At 35.1% G+C, this 19,959-nt stretch overlaps 1 protein-coding gene across 1 annotated transcript in view; it reads left to right on the top strand.

Annotated features, from left to right (window-relative positions):
* Positions 1-19,959, top strand: part of LOC150101479 (uncharacterized) — a 599,391-nt gene that overhangs the window by 561,542 nt on the left and 17,890 nt on the right. Inside the window, exon 17 of the mRNA XM_090400199.1 lies at positions 4,539-4,747. Coding sequence (XP_090256325.1) covers positions 4,539-4,747 — 209 coding nt within the window. The remainder of the gene's footprint in view (positions 1-4,538; positions 4,748-19,959) is intronic.

The raw sequence follows: 19,959 nt of genomic DNA, 5'->3' as shown, positions 1-19,959 counted from the left end.
CCTCGCATTCAATCCCACTAGCAGTGTCATCTTTTGTCAGCCATGTTTCACTAATGCCAATAACCTGTGGTCTGTGGTCTTTCCTACTCGTTTGGGCATAATACACACATTCACACACTCAACTGTCTCCCTAAAATCTGCATATCTACTCCCCCCCCCCTTAATAACTCTGGTTTCCCTGGTTCTGTATATTCACTTCCACCACATTTGACAACACCTTTTCAAGTCTCCGCACACGAAATCCATTCAAATGTGATCCATCCATTTTATATAAATCCTTTCACCCATCGAACTCATTCCAACATCCATAAATTCCACATCACTCATCAAACATAATTCACACATAAAGTCATTAGCAATTATGGCCCTCCTTCTATACTCTTCACTGTCATGCCGTGGCAACAGACTCACCATCCTAACTCTCTCACTCTTTTCTTTTGCTACCTCAAGCAATTTCTTCACATCCTCACTCATAGCCTTTTTGTTTCCTTTCAAATCATTTGTACCTGCTACCACTATCAGTTCCTCCACCCGCTGTTTTTGCATTCTAATTGACTCGCTTACATTCTTTATAGTCGCACCGGGTTGGTACGATTTTGTTAAACTCTCAACTAACACACCTCTTACTAGGGAATCTCCATACAACACACGCTCTTTCATTTTGTTTACACTCACTATCATACCCTTATTTTTTCTATCATACTTTTGCCGATTATTAATCGGTATGCTTGTTAAAGATTTTTTCCAACGTCCCAGTTGCTGGTTTACTCCATGTATCGCTCTGCATAATAGAGCTATTTCACTTGTTGCATCAGTGTCATCATTTTTATTTTCTGATGATTCATTCAATCGTTCCGTATGCTTAACTTCATTCTCTCTTACAATGCCACTCTCACAGCTATCAGGTACTACCTCGCAAATATCCTCATTCATACCTCGAATATCGCTGTTATCTAGATTCTCACTTTCGACAATGTTATCACTCACACGACCTGAAACACTCTTTAAATCCTCACATTCTTTACACTTTTTGCATACATTCACTCCACAATCGTTGTTTAACCAGACTCCAATCGTTCTCCTCGATGCATACATTTCGCAGACGGTACACTGAATCAAGTCTTTTAAGTTAAGATTTTCAGACAAATATGGCGACCTGGACGCTATCTTTGTGTTTCCTCTTTATGGGAGCCATGTGCACAGATAATCGATCTATCAATTTACTATTAAAATACTCAAAAAACACACAAAAATCACCCAGACACGTTAAAATACTAAAAGTAAACAATACTTTGCAAATTCATCAATTTTTACTCAAAATATCACTTACCTGGTCAGGAGCTATTCTTAGACACTATGTACTATATAGCCCTCTAGTGGCTACTCCAATAAAATTCCATAAAAATAGTGCATTTTAGATAATTTTATTCTCTGCTCTTTCTAGCTATGGCAAATGTGAGCATGATTATTGCTGTCAGAGGCTTTATGTTTCTTAACATAAGTAATAGTTTGTCTTGTGAATCAGTTTTGTTGAGACATTAAACCTTCATTAGTACCCTTTGCATTATAATAAAAATGAAAGAATGGCTATTAGCTAATGTTGGGCAACCCTAATTCTTTATCAGAACACTACAAATACTGAATCTGTTTGCTGCAAAATTAACAACAGTATCAATAATCAGATATATTTGCAAGATCCACATGTAACCTACTATTATATCCTGCTGGTGATATAATTTTATTTGATAGAAAAATCAGTGCAATTCCAAAAAAAAAAAAAAAAAAAAGTCAGTATGCATCTAATAAAAATTATTGTGGTATATACCATAATAGTATGGTACTGTATAACAATACCAAAATATTTTATATTATGAAGAAACTTATTATGATGCAGTGAAATATTGCATGGCAGAATAAATATAACTAGTAACTTTATGGAATTATTAGAATACTTTAATTTGTTTAATTCATAGTTGATTTATACTGTGCTTGAGTTTCATTTTAACCAAGATTGGTTCTAGTTAAATTTTTTGTAAATGTAAAATGGTGGATTACGAAAGAAAACACTAATACAATAGTCTTTCAAATTTGAATAATTAGTACCATGAATAGATGAGTGGGAGTATCTTTCCCAGTGTGATGCTATGTATACAGTGTTTATTAGATTAGTGAGATTGTTCTACAAAAGATTATAAAAAAAAAAAAAAAGAAGATTGGAATGATGTGGTTACAGGGAGATTCAAACAAGTTATAAGTGAATTAATTCACTGTATAAGGCATTCATATATCGATTGGTAGAGCCTCTGTTCCTAATGGCTCGCAAAAAAGTTAAGAAGTTTGAGCGTGGTTAGTAGTTGGAAGGGATCAATCGTTCAATGCTGTTGGCACACTCTCCCTCGATGAGTCTTTGGACTCCCTGGAGGTGTCACATAATAATAATAAAGACACACTGGAAGGATCAAAAAAAGGTAGTATTAGGACTACAGAATATTGGCTTTCAGAATAGATAGAGGAACTGTGAATTGCAGAACTTGAAAAATAAGAGAAAAAGTGATATTATCATTATCTAAGTCCTGATCTTGTCTCCACTCCACATCCTGTAGGCTATCCGTTCTAATCCTGCTGTGGTGTGGATGGGTGCGACTGTTTTTAGGTGAATGTTTTCCTAAAGACATTCACAATCATCCATGTTACATGATTTTCCTTTGCCAGTGCAAGACAAACCCATTGCCACCTTCCTTATTGTAGATTTGATGACATATGAAATGTACTATATTTGGACTCTAAAGCAGAGCTCCTAGTTTATCTGAATCTTCCCAAGTGATGGTACAAAATGTGCTGCAAGTTTCCACCTTTTCACAGTTGGAATTGGCATTTAAAATAAAAAAATCACAGGTGAACAACAAGTCATTCCTAGAATCTGCAACAAAAGACTTGCTATCCTGATAGCTAAGCAGATATCACTTCTGCTTTCCATTCGATAACCCACTCTGGACATGTAGTTTTTATACTACATTCTAGCATTTCTCTTCTTCCTCCTGCCCTCATCTTTGGTTACTCAATACGCTCTAATCCTCAGATCATTTAGCCATGACACCTTCTTCATTCCTCCTGCCAGTCACTCCTTTATACACTTGTATCTATTAATGATGTGATGCTGTGACTGAATTGACATGAAGGCTATATAATGCTTGAATATTAGTATTATCAGCCTCAAAGGTAAATTATGAATAAATGTTAAAATGGATTACAGTGAAAAGCCAATAGGCATTTGAATAATTCTGTGTTATTCATATCATAGATCAGATTATACAAGGAAACATATAAAACTGGGTGTTAATTGGTCGGAGATTTTTTACAGCGATATAGCCTACTACTTTCACCGACTTGACTATTAGCTTTGTCTGGGCATCCAAAACAGCTTGAAACAGAACAGAACAGAAACAAGCTAAAGTATCAGATTAAAACATAACTGAATGCTAAATATTATCAAAATTCAAATGAAACGTTACACCAAACGCATGAAATGTGTATGTTAGCAGTCATTGTTATACAGGTACGTTCTATAATTGGCTGCAAAGTTGAACTCCAATGTGTTGAGTGATCTTATGAGTGTTTTCCATATGTTACCAAGGATCATACGTTGGTTTCTGTTAAGGCTGCCTCTTGAACGGACACTACTGCAGCTTCTTTGATGTTGCAGGTATGAAAATCTTCTAAGTATGGCATACTTTTATCCCATTCAATGTTGTGATTGATATTAGAAAAATGGAGAGCTAAACTGGAATTGTCCTCTCTGTCGTTAACATCCTTTTTGGCTTATCTCTAAAATGTGGTCTTTTTGGCTTATCTCTAAACTTCTAGAGATGGGAGTATAAGTTTGTCCTATATAATTTAAACTGCAAGAGCAAGGAATGTTGTAAACTCCAGGATGTTTATAGAAAGCAATCTTGTCCTTTGGTGAATGTAACAAGTTGCGAACTGTCTTTATTGGTTTGAAGGCTACTCGGATCTCATGAGGTCTTAGCAGTTTGTAATTTTCTGTGAAACCGTGCCAGCAAGAGGAATGGAAATAGAAGAACCAAGGGATGATCCTTGGTGTGACATATGGAAAACACTCATAAGATCACTCAACACATCGGAGTGATCAACTTTGCAGCCAATTATAGAACGCACATGTATAACAATGACTGTTAACATACACGCTTCATGTGTTTGGTGTAATGTTTTATTTGAATTTTGATAATATTTAGCATTTGGTTATGTTTTAACCTGATACTCTAGCTTGTTTCTGTTCTGTTTTAAGCTGTTTTGTTGCTTTTTGTATGCCCAGACAAAGCCAGCAGTCAAGTCAGTGAAAATAGTAGGCTATATCTCAGTAAAAAATCTCCAACCAATTAAAACCCAGTTTTATATTGTTTCCTTGTATAATATTCAGTGAAAGAAAATAACATTATCATGTAGATAAGATTTCTAGTTTCGCATCTTTATTTTGTGCAATTTAGTCTAGTAACTGGTTGATTTACCATTCTCTTTAGGCTGCTAGTAAAGAAAACCTGTTAAGCTTGAGGGTCCAGCTGGATGAACTGTGGGATCTAGCTCATAATTTGGAGGATTCACTTGAAGGAGGAGAAGCATGGAAATCTTTGTCACAAGATCTTACTAAATTGGATAACGATGTACAGAATTTACAATGGCAGCAGGAAGAAATTTTATCCAATTTTCAGTTTGTGGAACAACCCAAAGTGTAATTTTCCTTTTTTATTACTATTATTAAATTTGAGAGGCATAAAAATCTAATTCTAATAACCTTATTTTAAGCAAATTATTTGGTCTCATAACTTTATCTTTCATTTCCATGCGGTTTATTCTTTGAATATCAGTCAAATTACAGTGAATTCAATAATTCACTGTAATTTGATTATACTTCAGTTTTTGTTACCTATTTTGCATATCAAATATTTGATACTCCTGACTCTATTTAAATGACTTCTGATTGACTAGTTCTTTGTCTGATTAGCAGATACACACAGTATTTGTGATGGCAGTACAAAAAAAGATGCATTCATCTATTTAAATTGTACCAGTTTATTATATTTATATATATATATATGACTTGCACTACATGCGGAGTTGCCCAGACTTGCACTATGTGCAGGCACAAACTTGACTTGTCTGTTTGCTTACTTGGGAAATATTATTAAAACCAAGTTTATATAAAATAGCTTGGTATCTTTAACATATATTATACCCAAGGTAAAAAAACTTTCTACATCTATCTCTCATCCTGAGATTTTTACTTAATAAGGTCAAAGCACCTTATGGCAACTTGTTTTGGTAAAATTTATAAGCTCTATATTACTTAAACCTTGGTATTTCTAAACCTGGCTCCCACTGATGAGATCTCAATAAAGGTCAAAACTGGTCTGGGTAGTGGCCCTTGCCTTTAATGCATAGCATCATACATCCCCGCAAGGAGATGTGCTTTGTATTAGGGGAAAATACTAAGAATAGTGATCAGAGCTTATTCAACCTTCACTAGCAGGGTTTTTTCCGTCAGTTTATCTGGTGTTTTTCATTCTGCAAGCAGGCAAACTGGTCCAAGGACACGCACGGATTACAGTCAGGAATACTGACCCAGCCATAGGTCTGATTCGTCAGCCTATGCCGGTTCCGGAACCTGGATAAAATTTGGGGGGACTAGATGGTACCGTAAACTCCTGTATAAAGGAGGAATGCTGTATCATCACACAGAATTTATTTAATTTATTTACTGATGAAAATAGCATTGGCCTTGTTTAACTATGTGAAATCCTGTTAAACAAGACCAATGTTTCTTGTTTAACAGGGTTTCACATAGTTTTTTTATCTCAATATAGAAAATATAGAATTTTTTTAACTCAGTATAGAAAATATAGAATACAATTTGGTCACTTGTCTCAATTGCCAGTCCATCTTCATTCATTCAGGACCCAGTGATGCCTATTAATGGGATGAACCACATGATGGTGAAGTTGGACATTAGGTCATAAGCTCTAGTCAGCTCTCTGCATTCTTTAAAGGTTCTGTGGAAATCCCCTCCCAGTTATCTGGATTTGATCTTTAAGCAACCACTTGTATTTTTTTTTTCACATGCTTTTTTGAGATCAACAAATCTTAAATAGAGATCCTTATTATATTCTAGTGATTGAATAGTTGATCAGCTGTTTGTTTATCTTAGCCTTTTCTGAAATGGTTGCATTAATCTTTCCTGGGAACACTTAATAAGAAAATTCTTCTATAATTCTCATATTGAGTTTTAATTCCATGTTTATAAACTGAGTTTCAAAGATAACTTTATAATTCCGGCCTGGTTGGCCGAGTGGTTAGCGTATCTGCTTTCCAACCAAAAGGCTGCGGGTTCGAATCCCACCGTGGGCATGGATGTTTGTGAAAGTGGTAGATGGCGTCTGTGTCAGGTGATAAGGTTGGTGGAGTAGTGAGACGAAGAGTTGTAGAGTAGATGCCCTTCCTTGATGAGTCTTTGGACTCCCTGGAGGTGTAATGTAATAATAATAATAATTCCATGGAATCAACTCATTGTACGAGGTCATTCTGCTACATATACACAAACCTTTCACACTGTGCCTTAAACTCATTTACTGCTTCTTCACTCACCCACTCTCAGGCAGTGCTTTTGAATCACCACCATTGCCACTTTACATGCAAAACACCTTTCCCCACTTGTCTTCTCACTTTGCAGCTGAAGATGAATTAGCTAGTCTCATACAGCAGAAGTTTTCTTTTCTGAAAACTTGAGTTTTTTGTCTATCAAAATAGGCAAACTGGCCAGACGAAAGCATTCAATTAAGACATAATATGCTAGCCTTATAACATTATTTGCTTCAGCTATAATTCCAAACATCAGCTCTCCTACTCACACCCTCTACTCTCACTCTTATACAACTTCAAATCTATTAGTTCTTGTTCTACTGTTGTCTCCCCTATTTAATGAAAAATCTTTTCCACATTAATCTAGAAACAATCCTTATACCCAACATTCCATAGGCTACACCACCTTAGTCCGTTTTCCCTGAACCCTACTAGCATATTGTTATCCCCATGAAAACACAGTGATGAGATCTGTGCACAGCAATCCATTTGTGGCCTGATATACAAGGGAACTGTAACTTCCTTTCTTCTACATGTCAGTTCTTCATCATCATCATTAACATAATCCATTGTGATATCCTCAGTTTTAGCAATGCAATGCAAATCACCTATAGATTTCGTATCTCCTTCATGTTTTTGTCATTTGTATCAAAGCTCACATTAACTCACTAGTAGATTCCCTTAAAGCATGGTTTTAAGTCCTATTGCATTACTAACACCAAGTTTATTTAATTCCTGGTATACTTCCTGCTCCCTGACCATTAGTCTTTCCTCCTTCCCTGCACAATTTTACAGAAAGATAAAAAAAATTTGTTCATTAATTACTTCAACCATATCTTCTTGCATTTACATTCTTGTCATGTAATATCATCCTTCCATAATCATTCTTTCTTCTACTCCCCACATAGTGAAAGAATCTGTAAATTTTTCTTGGCTTGATTAGCTAATTACTACTTGCTGTGCTTTTCCTATTCTTACTGAATCACCTTCTTGGTCAGCTCTTTGTACTTCTCATTTCACTGATTATTACTGCTCATCTTATGCTAACTCTATAATGCCTTTTCAGATTACATTTACATGCTTAACCTCTTCATTCATGTAATTTTGCACCTTTATCTAACCTTTGAAATACATTCAGATATCACTTCTGTTAGAGTTCTTTTACTTGCATCCAAGCAGCACTGATCTCCTGTCCATCCAATTCCTTCCTGAGCCTCCATAATACTGGTATTGTGCTGATTAATGATTACGTAGTGAGATGGATAAGAAATTAGTTGACCAATAGACAACAGGAAGTAATGTTTGGAAGAAAGTTAAAAGAGCGAGCCAGGCTGTTAGGATTGAGTTATCATAAGTTTTAGTGTTATTGTCCTTGTATAATACACTTATAAATGATTTAAGTTCAAATGGGAAGAACAAATTTTCTGTCTTTGCTGATGATTTAAAGTTGGACAGAGTAGTCAGTTGTTTGGATGACCTAAGTTCCTTATAGGATAATATTTGAAGAATGGATGAGGAAGTAGGATATGAAATTTAATGGGATCAAATGAGAGTATTCAATTTAGTAAGAAGATAATATTACATGGATAGAAGTTGAATGGACAAGCTTTAGAGAAGATAAATACATACGAAGATTTAGCTATTTTGGTTGATATGGAATTTAAGTTCAGGAATCATATTTGATATTGACAACTGGTAAAGCTCAGCATAATGTCAGATTAATTAAAAGCAGCTTCCAGTGTAGGAGAAAAGTAGTGAAGCCATCATATCTCTTTGTCAGGACTAATATTGCATTATAGCTTCCACTTTACTTACCAAGCTTTTAGTGGATGCCAAGAAAATCTAGGATATTCAGAAAAATTTGGCAAAGTATGGCTTCATGAATTTATCTAACATGAACTGGAGATTTAATGAAAGTTATAGTTAGTTCAGAGTGTATATAAAAGGGTGAGAAAGAGAATTAGAACAAATATGAATTTTGTTCATACCTGTACACCCCTTGAGGGTACATGGCAGGAATTTGATGATGATGATGATGAATTTTGTTTGTTTTTTTACTTTTAGGCCAGTAAATATATAGAATTGCTTCCATCAACAAATTATAGAAGATTTTAAGACAGAATTAGATGGTTATATTATGACTGGAGGGTATTAATTGCATAATAATTATCTAATTGGGTAATGTTTAACATGTCTCTATCATTATGTGTCTGTGTGTAAATATGTAAGGAAAATTAATTATAAAAATATAAGAAACGTTGAGAGTGAAGGAGAAGATATACATAAGCCATCTTATATGTTGGTAGTAAATTTTGTAGTATAAGCAGTCCTCTCTCTATATGAATCGGCACTTCACACTTCTATTGATTTAGGAATTGAAGAACTTTATCTTACTGCATGCAAGGTGTCATATGTAGTCTGCCACTTTGATTCATAATTACATAATTTTGGTAGTCAGCTCTTTTTAACTGAGAACTAAGTGGAATTCATTGTTTGGGTAGCAGATATAGGAAGCTAGTTTAAGTAAATGTTTACAAGTATAATTTGTATTTGTTGAGTATTTTTAATTATTTTAGAAAATCCTCTTGTATATTGTAATGTAAAATAACTATTTTGGAGTGAACTAATTGTTCTCTCATTAAGTTTTAATCTTTATTTTTTTTTATTATACCCATTTATTAACAAAACTGTTTGTATTGGAGTATGATACTTATGATGACATTTAAGCAAACGACTCTAGCTCTGTATGTTAGTGTTTTTGTTATCCCTTTCATTTGTGCAGAATAATGATAATATTCATATCTGTTAGTATATGTGGATTTTCTGTGGATAGTGTAAAAAGCAACCTGTCTGGGAGTCTGGTAATTAATATATCTAAACAGGGTAAACATTGATTGTTTTCAGTTTGTAAAGTAACTTTTATTTTATTCTTTAATAGCTGAAACTTTTATTCTAAAGTTTTAGCTATTTAAGTGAGCTAAAAATGTATCTAATGTGTGCCAAATAGTATCCACATAGCATGGTCATATGGAAGATTGCAGCATAGAGCTTAGCACTTAAAATGTCTCTATGAAAAATTTGCAAATGGCAGTGAAAGTGGACAGTCTGTAGCTACACAGAAACATTTTTCAAATTAAAATTAATGTTTCTTTAAGCAGGATATTTGTAATCAGAGTGTAACAAGAGAACTCACTAATAGGTTGAAATGGATTGAATTTTTAGCATATAATGATGTTTCATATGTAAATATTTGTACTAGATATTTCTCTAAATTATACATGGTGCTGCTGTGTTATGAACTGTGGAAGGCCACAGCAGTGTTTTATTTATTTATTTTTCTTTTTTTGGAGGCTATATACACTCAATGGAAAAAACATTAGAGATAGTGGTGATGGGAAGTTGACACCAGCATTCCCCACACAGAGTGAAAAGTACCCAAACCAAAGCAGACAGTAAATAGGCAGAGATCAGGGCTTCCCAGCAGTGTATCGCAATCAACAAACATGGATAAATATGGTGATCTTAGTGTCTTTAATCATGGACATATGATCATTATAAGACAGATGAGTCATTCTATCACCAAAGTGTTAAGAACCCCAGGATTCTTGAGGGCAACCATATCAAAGAGCTACTGCGAGTATACCATCAACAGACATACCGGTGTCCATTGAGCAAGTAGTGACCAATCACAGGGCAGTGGCAGAACAAATCGTATCCAGTTTTAATGTCAGAGGTCCAAGCAGCATCAGCAAGTGAACAGTATGGTGTACTCTACATACCATAGGCTCCAGCACCCTAATTGCATACCACTGTTGACAGCTTGTCATCAGGTATTGCCCCTTGCCTGGTTTCAAGACCATCAAAACTGGACCAGAGTCATTTGGTCGATGAATCTCATTATCAGTTGTACTGAGCTGACAGGAGGGTGTGGTGTTAACAGCATGAGACCATGTCTCCATTGTGCCAGGTCAAATCTGTTCAAGGTGGTGGCAGCTCTGTGATGGTTTGGGGAGCCTTCTCATATGAGGTCCCTTATTGTGTCTGGAGAGGTCCTTAAACACTGCGAGCAACCAGAATATGCTGACTAATCGCCTACATACTTTCATGGCCTTCGCACATCCTGCAGCTGATAGTCTGGTTCAGCAGGACAAGGCCACTGGGCTACAACCACCCAGGTATGGCTCAAGGAATACTCATCTGAGTTTGGGACCATCCAGAGGCCTTCAAAGTCCCTAATTTAAATCTGATTGAATCTCAGGGATGCTGTAGAGCGAGACATCAGATCCATGTATCTGAGACCAACATCTAAGTTACAGCTGTGGACAATGCTGCAACAAAGATGGTTGGAATTAACTCTAGTAACCCTACAGCACCTGGTGGAACCAATGCTTCAGAGAGTACAGGCTATTATTCACACTAGAGGAGAACCAATACACTATTAGGTAAGTATCTATAATGTTTTGTCCATTGAGTGTATATGATCATACTCTGAGATATAAATTATTACAATAGCATTTCCCTTACCTGTTCTCATAATATCTTTTGTGAATATTTAATGCTTAAGAAAATTAAATTCACTTTATTTATAGTAATATCAAGATTCTTATTCTTTGTAGGTTAAGATTTACCTCCAGACTTTCTTGGTATGAACTTGTGACATGTATAGTTTCCTCATTCTTCAGAAAACTTAGCTTTCCTCTTCTGCTCTAAGAGTTATTTGATTCTCAAAAATCAACTGTATTCTGGATAATGAAGCCATTTAGGCTCTTCAATAATTACAAATTACACATTTGCTGAGTGTTCGCTTCTGAAAAATACAAGTCTCGACAGAGGATTGCTATGGTATTGAACTGAGGGATTTTGCTCTCTTGATGTCTATATCTGGTCTCTGATAAGTGCCAACAGCTCAAAATATCTGTCAGCTTCAGTAAAAAGTGAAAACCAAAAAAGTACTAATAAAAGGCAAATATATGGATTTCTAAGCAAAACCCACATCTTTTAAGTAGTGCAATGCCAAGGTTGTATTCTCATAAGCCGTCTGGTCTGGTCTGTTTTTATTTCTAAGGTGCTTTATACTGTATCAATCAGCCTAAATCTTTATATTTCTCTGGATCTTTTTCCTGCCATTCTCTACCCCCCCCCACACACACACACAAAAAAAATTTGTTCTGTTAACACATTCATAAATACTATAGTACGCCCACAGATGCAAGACCCTTCGACACTTCTGCGCATGTCTCACAAAATGGAGAATCCATTCAGATAATAGGGTAATCAGTCCGTCTCCTGGGATGAGTTTGATTATAATTACACATCGGAAAAATTAACTTTTCTTTTACGGACATTGTAGTTTTTAAAGTTGGAAAAAATGTATGTAGAGTATTAAGAAAATTAAAAAAGGTATAACATAAAATTAAAATAATTATACAGAAACACAGAAATTTTTTCATATGAACTTAGATATTCTAAACTTACAGCTTGAGAAAACTGAGACACTTTAATGTCCTAAACCGATTATTTATTTATGACTTGTTGTGACTTAATAAAACCATGCAAAAAAAAAGGTTGAAAAAAAAAATACCATTATCAAATCCTTTTAATCTTCCTAGTCATCTGAATGGGTGTCCGAATCACCATCACTTTCACTTAAATTGATCACCAAAAGTTCGCATAATTCTTCGATATTTCCGTCTCTGTCCCAATACATATTTTCCAATGAGGTGACATGAGAGATATTGATATGTTGAAACTTTTTAAAGTTTTGACATATCAATATCCCCAGTTACGTTGCGATGATGAATGAAATTTTTCGCTTCTGCCCAAACATTCTCAATAGCATTAATATCACAATGATATGGTGGTAACCTCAAAGCTAGGAATCCATACTCTTTGAGCATTGTGTCGAATTTAAATAGTTTAGTTGTGGGCGTTTCTTTTGACCAAGTTAAGCAATTCAATTTTTCGCATATCTGGGCGATGAGAAATGTTATTTGCAGAGAGCCAATCCATAAGAACTTGCTTCTTATTAGACCAATTTGGAACTTTGTTTAATCGAATGAAGTGATATCAATTATAACAACAGCATTTTTAGGAAGGTTTGGAATCAGTTTTTCTTCTGCCCACTTTTTGTAGAATTCATTTGCTCATGATAATCTCCAGTAGTTGAATTGGCTTTGTATAGTAAGTTTGAATTTGGTAAAAAAAAAAACCATTCCTTTCCCCTCACACAAAATCATATACTGCAAGGCATTTCTGGTTTGTTGCACTCCACATTCTTCTTTAGATTGCCAACATTTTCCAGAAGTTAAATTACTGTCAATCCAAGTTTCATCTAGATACACAATTGGTCTTTTCTCCTCCCTGAAACGTAGCATTGCTCCCAAATGCTGCTTTCTAGATAAAACAATGTCACTTTGCTCCATGATAAGTTTCCTTTTATTCTGGGACTTTTTGAAACAAAATCCAATTTCATGAAGTATTTTCCTTGAAGTTTCTCTTTTCCAAGGAAGATTAATTTTTCTTGACTACATAAGATTTGTGAATAGTTTTTCTTATAATGTCTACATCAAAATCATTCAAAGCTATGTTTTTGATGGTTTTCTTTCTCTGGTGCTTTTTAGGAGATTTAAATTTTGACTTACCTTCGCCTATTGATTCCCTACGAATTCTTTTAACAGTCGACTCCGATACGCCCGTAATTGCACTTGCACGTTTTGCGACATGAGAAAGTGGAACAAGGAGACTGGCTGCTAACGATTCTTTTTCACAAAATGTCAGCACATTATTCAATATTCTTTTTCAAGAGCTATTGAAAGGTTTAACACCAGAACCTGTTGACTGTACTGGATCCATCATACAAATTAATAATAAAAAAATTGATGCAAAAAAGCGACAACAAAAATCAAGCTACTACTAGTACAGCGACAGACAAGAAAGCACGTGATTTCACGTGTTGGCGACCAATTCGTACATCCTTCATTTCTTTCTCCCCTTCAGCATGAATCGACTATTCTTGGCACAAAGCCAGGAGAAGCTCTAGCAAGTGTGGGCCTACTATAACAGTGCCCATTTCCTTGCTGATATCTTAATTTTTAATATTCTTCTGCCATTGATACCATCTCCTCACTCCCTTAATATTTCTCAGAAATAAGTCTCCTGTCTTAGTTCAGCTGTTTTATTTCTTAGTTCTCAAATACATAAGTTAAATTCAGTTTTGAACACTTGTATACAGCTAGTTTAGTGTTTTGATTATTTTCTCTCATTATCTTTATGTGATCCATAGAGATTATGAATAATAATGGAGATAGTACATTCCCTTGTCTTACACCAAATTTTATAACTTTCTGTAAATCTCCTTCAATTCTAACTGCTGATTTGCAACTTACATTTACTGTGTATTGGCATAATTTCTCAGCTGTCTTGAAGTGAAAATCTAATCCTGATAGGTAATCCCTATTTAGCCTGAAGTCATCTTGTTCTTCTCTTCCACAATTATTCTTGCATAAATCTTACCTGGAACTCATTTGGCTGAAATTTTCACATTTGGTTTTATTTGCCTTTTTATAGATAGGTACCAGGAGAGCTCTCTGCCGATCATCCAGTATTTGATCTTCTGAGCATGCCTGAATTATTGAGTGCAACTACAATAAAACTTTCTTCCTTATTTGAGTGCTTCTTTTCACACATCATCTACTCCAGCTGCCTTTTCATATTTTATGTTTTGATGGCCTTTTTCTAACTCATTATTTATGTACTTCTTACTGCACACTCCTTGAATATTTTCTGTCACTTCTTGTTTCATTTAACAGTCTTTCAGAGTAATTAGTCCAAACTCCTAGAATATCTTTATCTTCAGCTTTTGTCACCTTTATCATCTCTGATTCCATTTACTGTACTCTTTTCTCCATTTCTAAGCTTTTTCAGTACTTCCAGAATATTTTGTCAACTTTCTAATATTTATCTTCTATTTTCTTACTAGTGTTCTATTACTTCTGTATAGCTTCCTTTACACGATTGCTTTGTCTGCTTGCATTTTTTTCTCTTGGACCACATGCTGATTTACTTGCTAGGAACTTTCAATACACTTTCTTCTTTTCCAGGACCGTCTTTAACTTCCTCTGAACTTCTCTGCAAGTATAGAAAAATTAGAACTCTAGTAACCATGGAGTTCTGATTTTGCTATCCTTACTAACATCACCACTACGTCCTCCTTGGCTGTAATACTAATCAGTAATACTACTACTATTCCCCCCCCCCCGCCCCCCAATTATTTTCTCTCTATCCTTCCTGAAATGTTTTTTCACAGTTTGAAACTGCATCTAAGGTTTGGTTCTTGTTTTTCACATGCTTTCATTTTTTTTTTTCCTGAATGATGTTTGTATGTTTAGTCTACACTTCATCTCTGAAAGCTGCTTGACATTGATTCTTTGTAAAGCTTGTATATATTTTTCTGGTTCAGGAGTTTATTTGCAATATTGCATTGCAAATAAACTCATGTTATTTATGGAGAAAATTTTGTGGCTCCCTAGCTGTTATGGTAATCATGAAGGCCCATAGAAGGAACTCTGAAAAATGGCAAAATCTAAAATGACAGACTAAATTAGCGGAAGTGATGGGCAAATTCCTCAGAACAACAAAACAGCAGTGAAGCAAGGGATGAGGATGTCCAACTCACCTGCAGTTTGACTCCTCTCTTTTGTTGCAGTTCATCAGTTATCATCATTAATACTAATATCCCCCCCCTTGATTATTTTCTCTCTATCCTTCCTGAAACACTATGAGGGTGTGCTAAAAAGTAATTGAGGTACAACCACGTAACTTACACATTATTCTGCATATTCCCACAAAGTGTTACACACTTGTTACAATACTGCTTCATCATTTGCAGTGATCTGAGAAAAAAAAACTCTTCCTTGTTGCACAAATTGGTCTATTTTGGTTCTAAGTGTTTATCAGAATTTTTCAGCCCCCCCCCCATCGTATATGCTATATCCCACTAACTATATCATCTTCTATCAGCCATTTCTCACTAACACCAATAACCTTTGGCCAGGATACACTGACCAGTGCCAAAAACTCTTTCCCCTTGTTACAAACGCTCCTGGCATTAGTGTACATAAAGGGAAATAGCCCCTTAGTCCTACTGCTGTTCTTACACTTTATATTAACTATCCCATTCTGGTTTGTTATCAGTGGTAGGCATTTTATACACATTCTTACACTCATCTGCCTCACCTATACCCTCTGTACCCACTCAACAGCTTTCCTTCTAAAAGCTCTAGTTTCTCTGATTTTCCATATCCACTTTCACTTCATTCATCAACTTTTTTTCAGTCAGAATACCAAATCCATTCAGATGCAAACTACCCTTGTAAGTCCTTTCGTTCATTAAACTATTCCACATCATTCCTTTGCATAACCTACATATCAACTCATTTGCTATTATGGCCCTTCTTCTCGGCTCAACTCTGTCATACTGCAACAATAGACTCACTGTCTTAACTCTCTCGCTTTGCGACTTTCAGTAACTTTTTTTATGTCATTCCTCATACTATGATTTTCTCCTTTCAATCACTTGTTCCAGCCAAAACAATCAACTCTTTCACTTTATCCTTTTGCATTCTACACATACCGGCCACTGAATTAGAAACTTTTATTTAATACAGTGGTTTCCGTATAGGTATGCGACCACAAATACTGAGCCTCTGAAATTCCCTGCATATAGTTCGGTAAGATATGGATCTGGGACAGTCTTCAGTCAATTGCTACACACAGGAAGTTCTGTTTGTCCGTACACGTCTTCTCGGACGACTGCGATCTCGTTCCTGGCACACTATCATAGGACCACAGTAACACCTCGTAGACCAGCAATGTGGTCACCACCGATAAAACATCCGGGATATCTCTCCTGCTGAGAAACCAATCAGTTCTGCTGGTCTCAAAATCATGACTCCAGCCAGACGGGAAATACCAAATACGCGCTTTATCTAACTCTGAAAGATCCTTCGTGACGTTTACGTACATCTGCATAAAGATTTCTAATTCAGTGGCAGGTATGTGTCATAGCCTCGCCCAACATCGGTAATTTTTGTTTGCTCTCATCATGCTATGCTTATATTTCTCTAATAAGTTTCTTACTGAACAAAGCCACAACTTGGAGATCAAAATTATAATTGTTCCAGGGTTGTGAAGTGTTGGTTTCCTTCATAGCTTAATTCCGGTGGTTATCATTTTATAACTATGTTCTTCGTATGGTGCACAGATTTAGGCCTTTTTCTATTCTTTTGATTTGTACTGTAAATAACAATCGAAATTGGATGCGAACTATACACACTAACTGCCCAGAGCGCATTGCTTGATTTCATGCCTGTTTGGATATTCTGAATAGATTTATCTCCCTTTTCTGTGTTTTGAACTTTTATTTTTTTAATTATTTCGGAACATCCCAATTGTGCAGAATTTTTGCAACATCATCCTGTTAGCAAAGTTCAACAGAAGCAGTTATTGGTAATTCTTGAGGTTCTTGCAGTTTTCCAAAGAAGATTTTGCTTAGTAAAATATTAGAGGTGATTGGTTAGCACTTGATTTTCTTGTATGTCTGCTGTCAAGTGCTGTTTGATTGACAGTTCTCTTATTTTCTCGTTACAGCAATCAGCTTGTCCTGGGGTGGTTTCACGCCATTTCTTGTTACGTTGCTTTCTACTCAAATCAGAATTTCAACGTTAATCAAGAAACTTTTGATTCTCTCTATAAATCCTTTACGTTCTCATACCCCCACTGGGCATCTGTCAGAAATATGCGTGCACTTTTTTGAATGGCGTAATGAAGACTATTCTTGTTGCCCTCGCTGACATCGTAAAATAGTGGTTTAGATAAGACACTTATCTCTGTCGGTCATTCTAAATCCAGTGTAGCATTCAAAAAATAAAATAAAATAAAATTATATATATATATATATATATATTCGGTACGTGACACAATGCAATATATAATTTGGTGCTTTACATGTAATCTTATGCCAGTTAATATCTAGTAAAGAATGTATGAATTTTCTGAAAAAGTGAAAGAACTTATATATAATCATTTAGTTCCTTTCGCAAATCGCATTCATGAACCGAAATACACATTCGACATTCTCTATTCATAAGTATTATGCGGAATGCAAGTAGTCCGAACTACTCAAAAACGGTGGGTTAACTGGAGATTTTGTTGAGAAAATTGATTTATCTGTGTCAAAAGCTTAACTTCATGTGAAATTGCTTTTGAATAAATGCAGCACTTGTAAATCCGAAGCCATTTTTTGTTTAGTTCTGTTTCATGGTTTATAAAATAATAATAAATAAATAAAAAAAAAAACATGAAATGGAACCAAAGAAAATAGCTTTCGAGAAATATCATATCGCCCTTTTCTTGACCTCTTTCAGACTTCTGTGAAAATTTCATATTCTTACCTATCCGAGTTTTTAAACCACAGTAATTTTTCCCCTCGCAATCAAAGAATCATACACTTGTTTCCCTTTACTTTATTGATAACCAACGAAATTCGTTTTCCATCAGGAATAATCGGTATTCTGCTGTAGTTTTGCTTTAGCGCGTGTAGCCGTCCTTATCGGCTTTTACTCTAACACAGATTTGAGAAGCTTATATATATATATATATATATATAGAGAGAGAGAGAGAGAGTATATATATGTGTGCTCAGAAACGAACAGATTCACCCTGATACCAATATTCCATATATCTCCAACATTCCTTCGCTCTCTAGCAGTCAAGTTCTTTTCAGAAGCGGCTACGCACCCTAATCAGCTGATACAACAAGCTGCAGACTACAGCAAAAACTATCTCTACAAGCGCAGAAGACCTAAAGCCATTGTACTTTCCAATGATATCGCTTAATCCCTCAGCTCCCACAGGACGATCTAAATGCTTATAAATTTTTCCTATCAATGTTTTCTTTGTGTCCGACAACGGGAAGTATAAAAAGCGTTAAGCTTCATCCTTTGCAACAGTACCATTATGCGTTATAATATATATATATATATATATATAAGCTCTCTAAGTTGTTTTCTTTTCTTTCGTGTATTTATTTAAAAAATATTTTAAAAAAAAAGGTGGGATTCTAACCCATAATCCCCTGGTTGGAGAGCGAGTGTACTTTTGAATTAATAATATTGAAATATTTTAATAACTTAATAAAAGGGATGCTAGAAATTATAATGCACTGATACTCACTAAACTTAGCGAAATAATATTTTTATGTTAAACAAAATTGAACTTGATATAATTGAAACTTAATTAGTTTTTAATTCTTAAAACCGAAATCAGAATTATCCTCATGAGATATTAAAATTAACTTCAGTACTAAAGTCATAACTGAATCTCTGAATTGCTGTTGCATTTTACATTTAAGAAATGTTACTTCTAAATGCTGGATATGCGTATATGCAGAATAGTCAAAATGCATTCTCTTCCTAACAGCATTTTCACACACCAAAAAAAGTCAGTATTTAAAGTACTAGAGCATGTTGAACAAATTAACATGTAGCAATAACAAATATTGTGAATAACACTTTGGAATATTTATTTGAAGTAAAAGGAAATCACTGAGCTCCATGTATAGCTCTGATGCATATATTCGACCTATAAGTGCTATGGATGCGTAATATTGCCAGTGTAGCTACAGTGATTTTGTCTATAACTCTTGTAAGTGAAGTCAATTTTTGATGTTTTTGGTAATTCCTTAGAAAACAATGTAAGGGTTTTGTTGCGAACACAAATTGGCAAGAAAAATCGAAAATTTAAACTGGTCGCACAATGCTTCTAAACTGGAAACTAGAACTAAGTTCAACGCTATTGAGGAAATTGTAGTCTTCCATTTGTTCACGCGATTGTAAGGAATCCAAAACAACCCTTGCCTAGAAATTTCATTGATCTGCAGCTTTGAGATTTTACAGTTAGTAAATATTGAGACTTCGCTGGCCAAGAAGTAAAGCCGAGGGTATCGTTTACTTATTGTAGGGTGAAAGGACAGAAGACAAAACTTACACAATTTTTTATGAACAAAAAATACAGAATATAATTGTATACAAACAGCTTTTTGGAAATTGTTTTTTTATGAGGCATAATTGGTGTTTCCCGATCATCAAAATTGATTGCAAATATTCATCAGATTAGGCTGATCTGTACCGAGATTTTACATATTTCATCTTTGAGAATGTCTTTTAACACGACATAAATTCATAATACGTGCTTAATACAGGCCGTAGCTGCCGACCCGTGCTCTAGAGCAGGTTTTCCCAAATTGTGTTG

This window comes from Typopeltis vanoorti, chromosome 11 (genome assembly GCF_054136105.1).
Source record: "Typopeltis vanoorti isolate ZY-2024b chromosome 11, IOZ_Tvanoo_1.0, whole genome shotgun sequence".
Taxonomy (NCBI): Eukaryota; Metazoa; Arthropoda; class Arachnida; order Uropygi; family Thelyphonidae; genus Typopeltis; species Typopeltis vanoorti.
The sequence above is the reverse complement of the archived record's forward strand: the minus strand, read 5'-3'. Positions and strand labels throughout refer to the sequence as shown.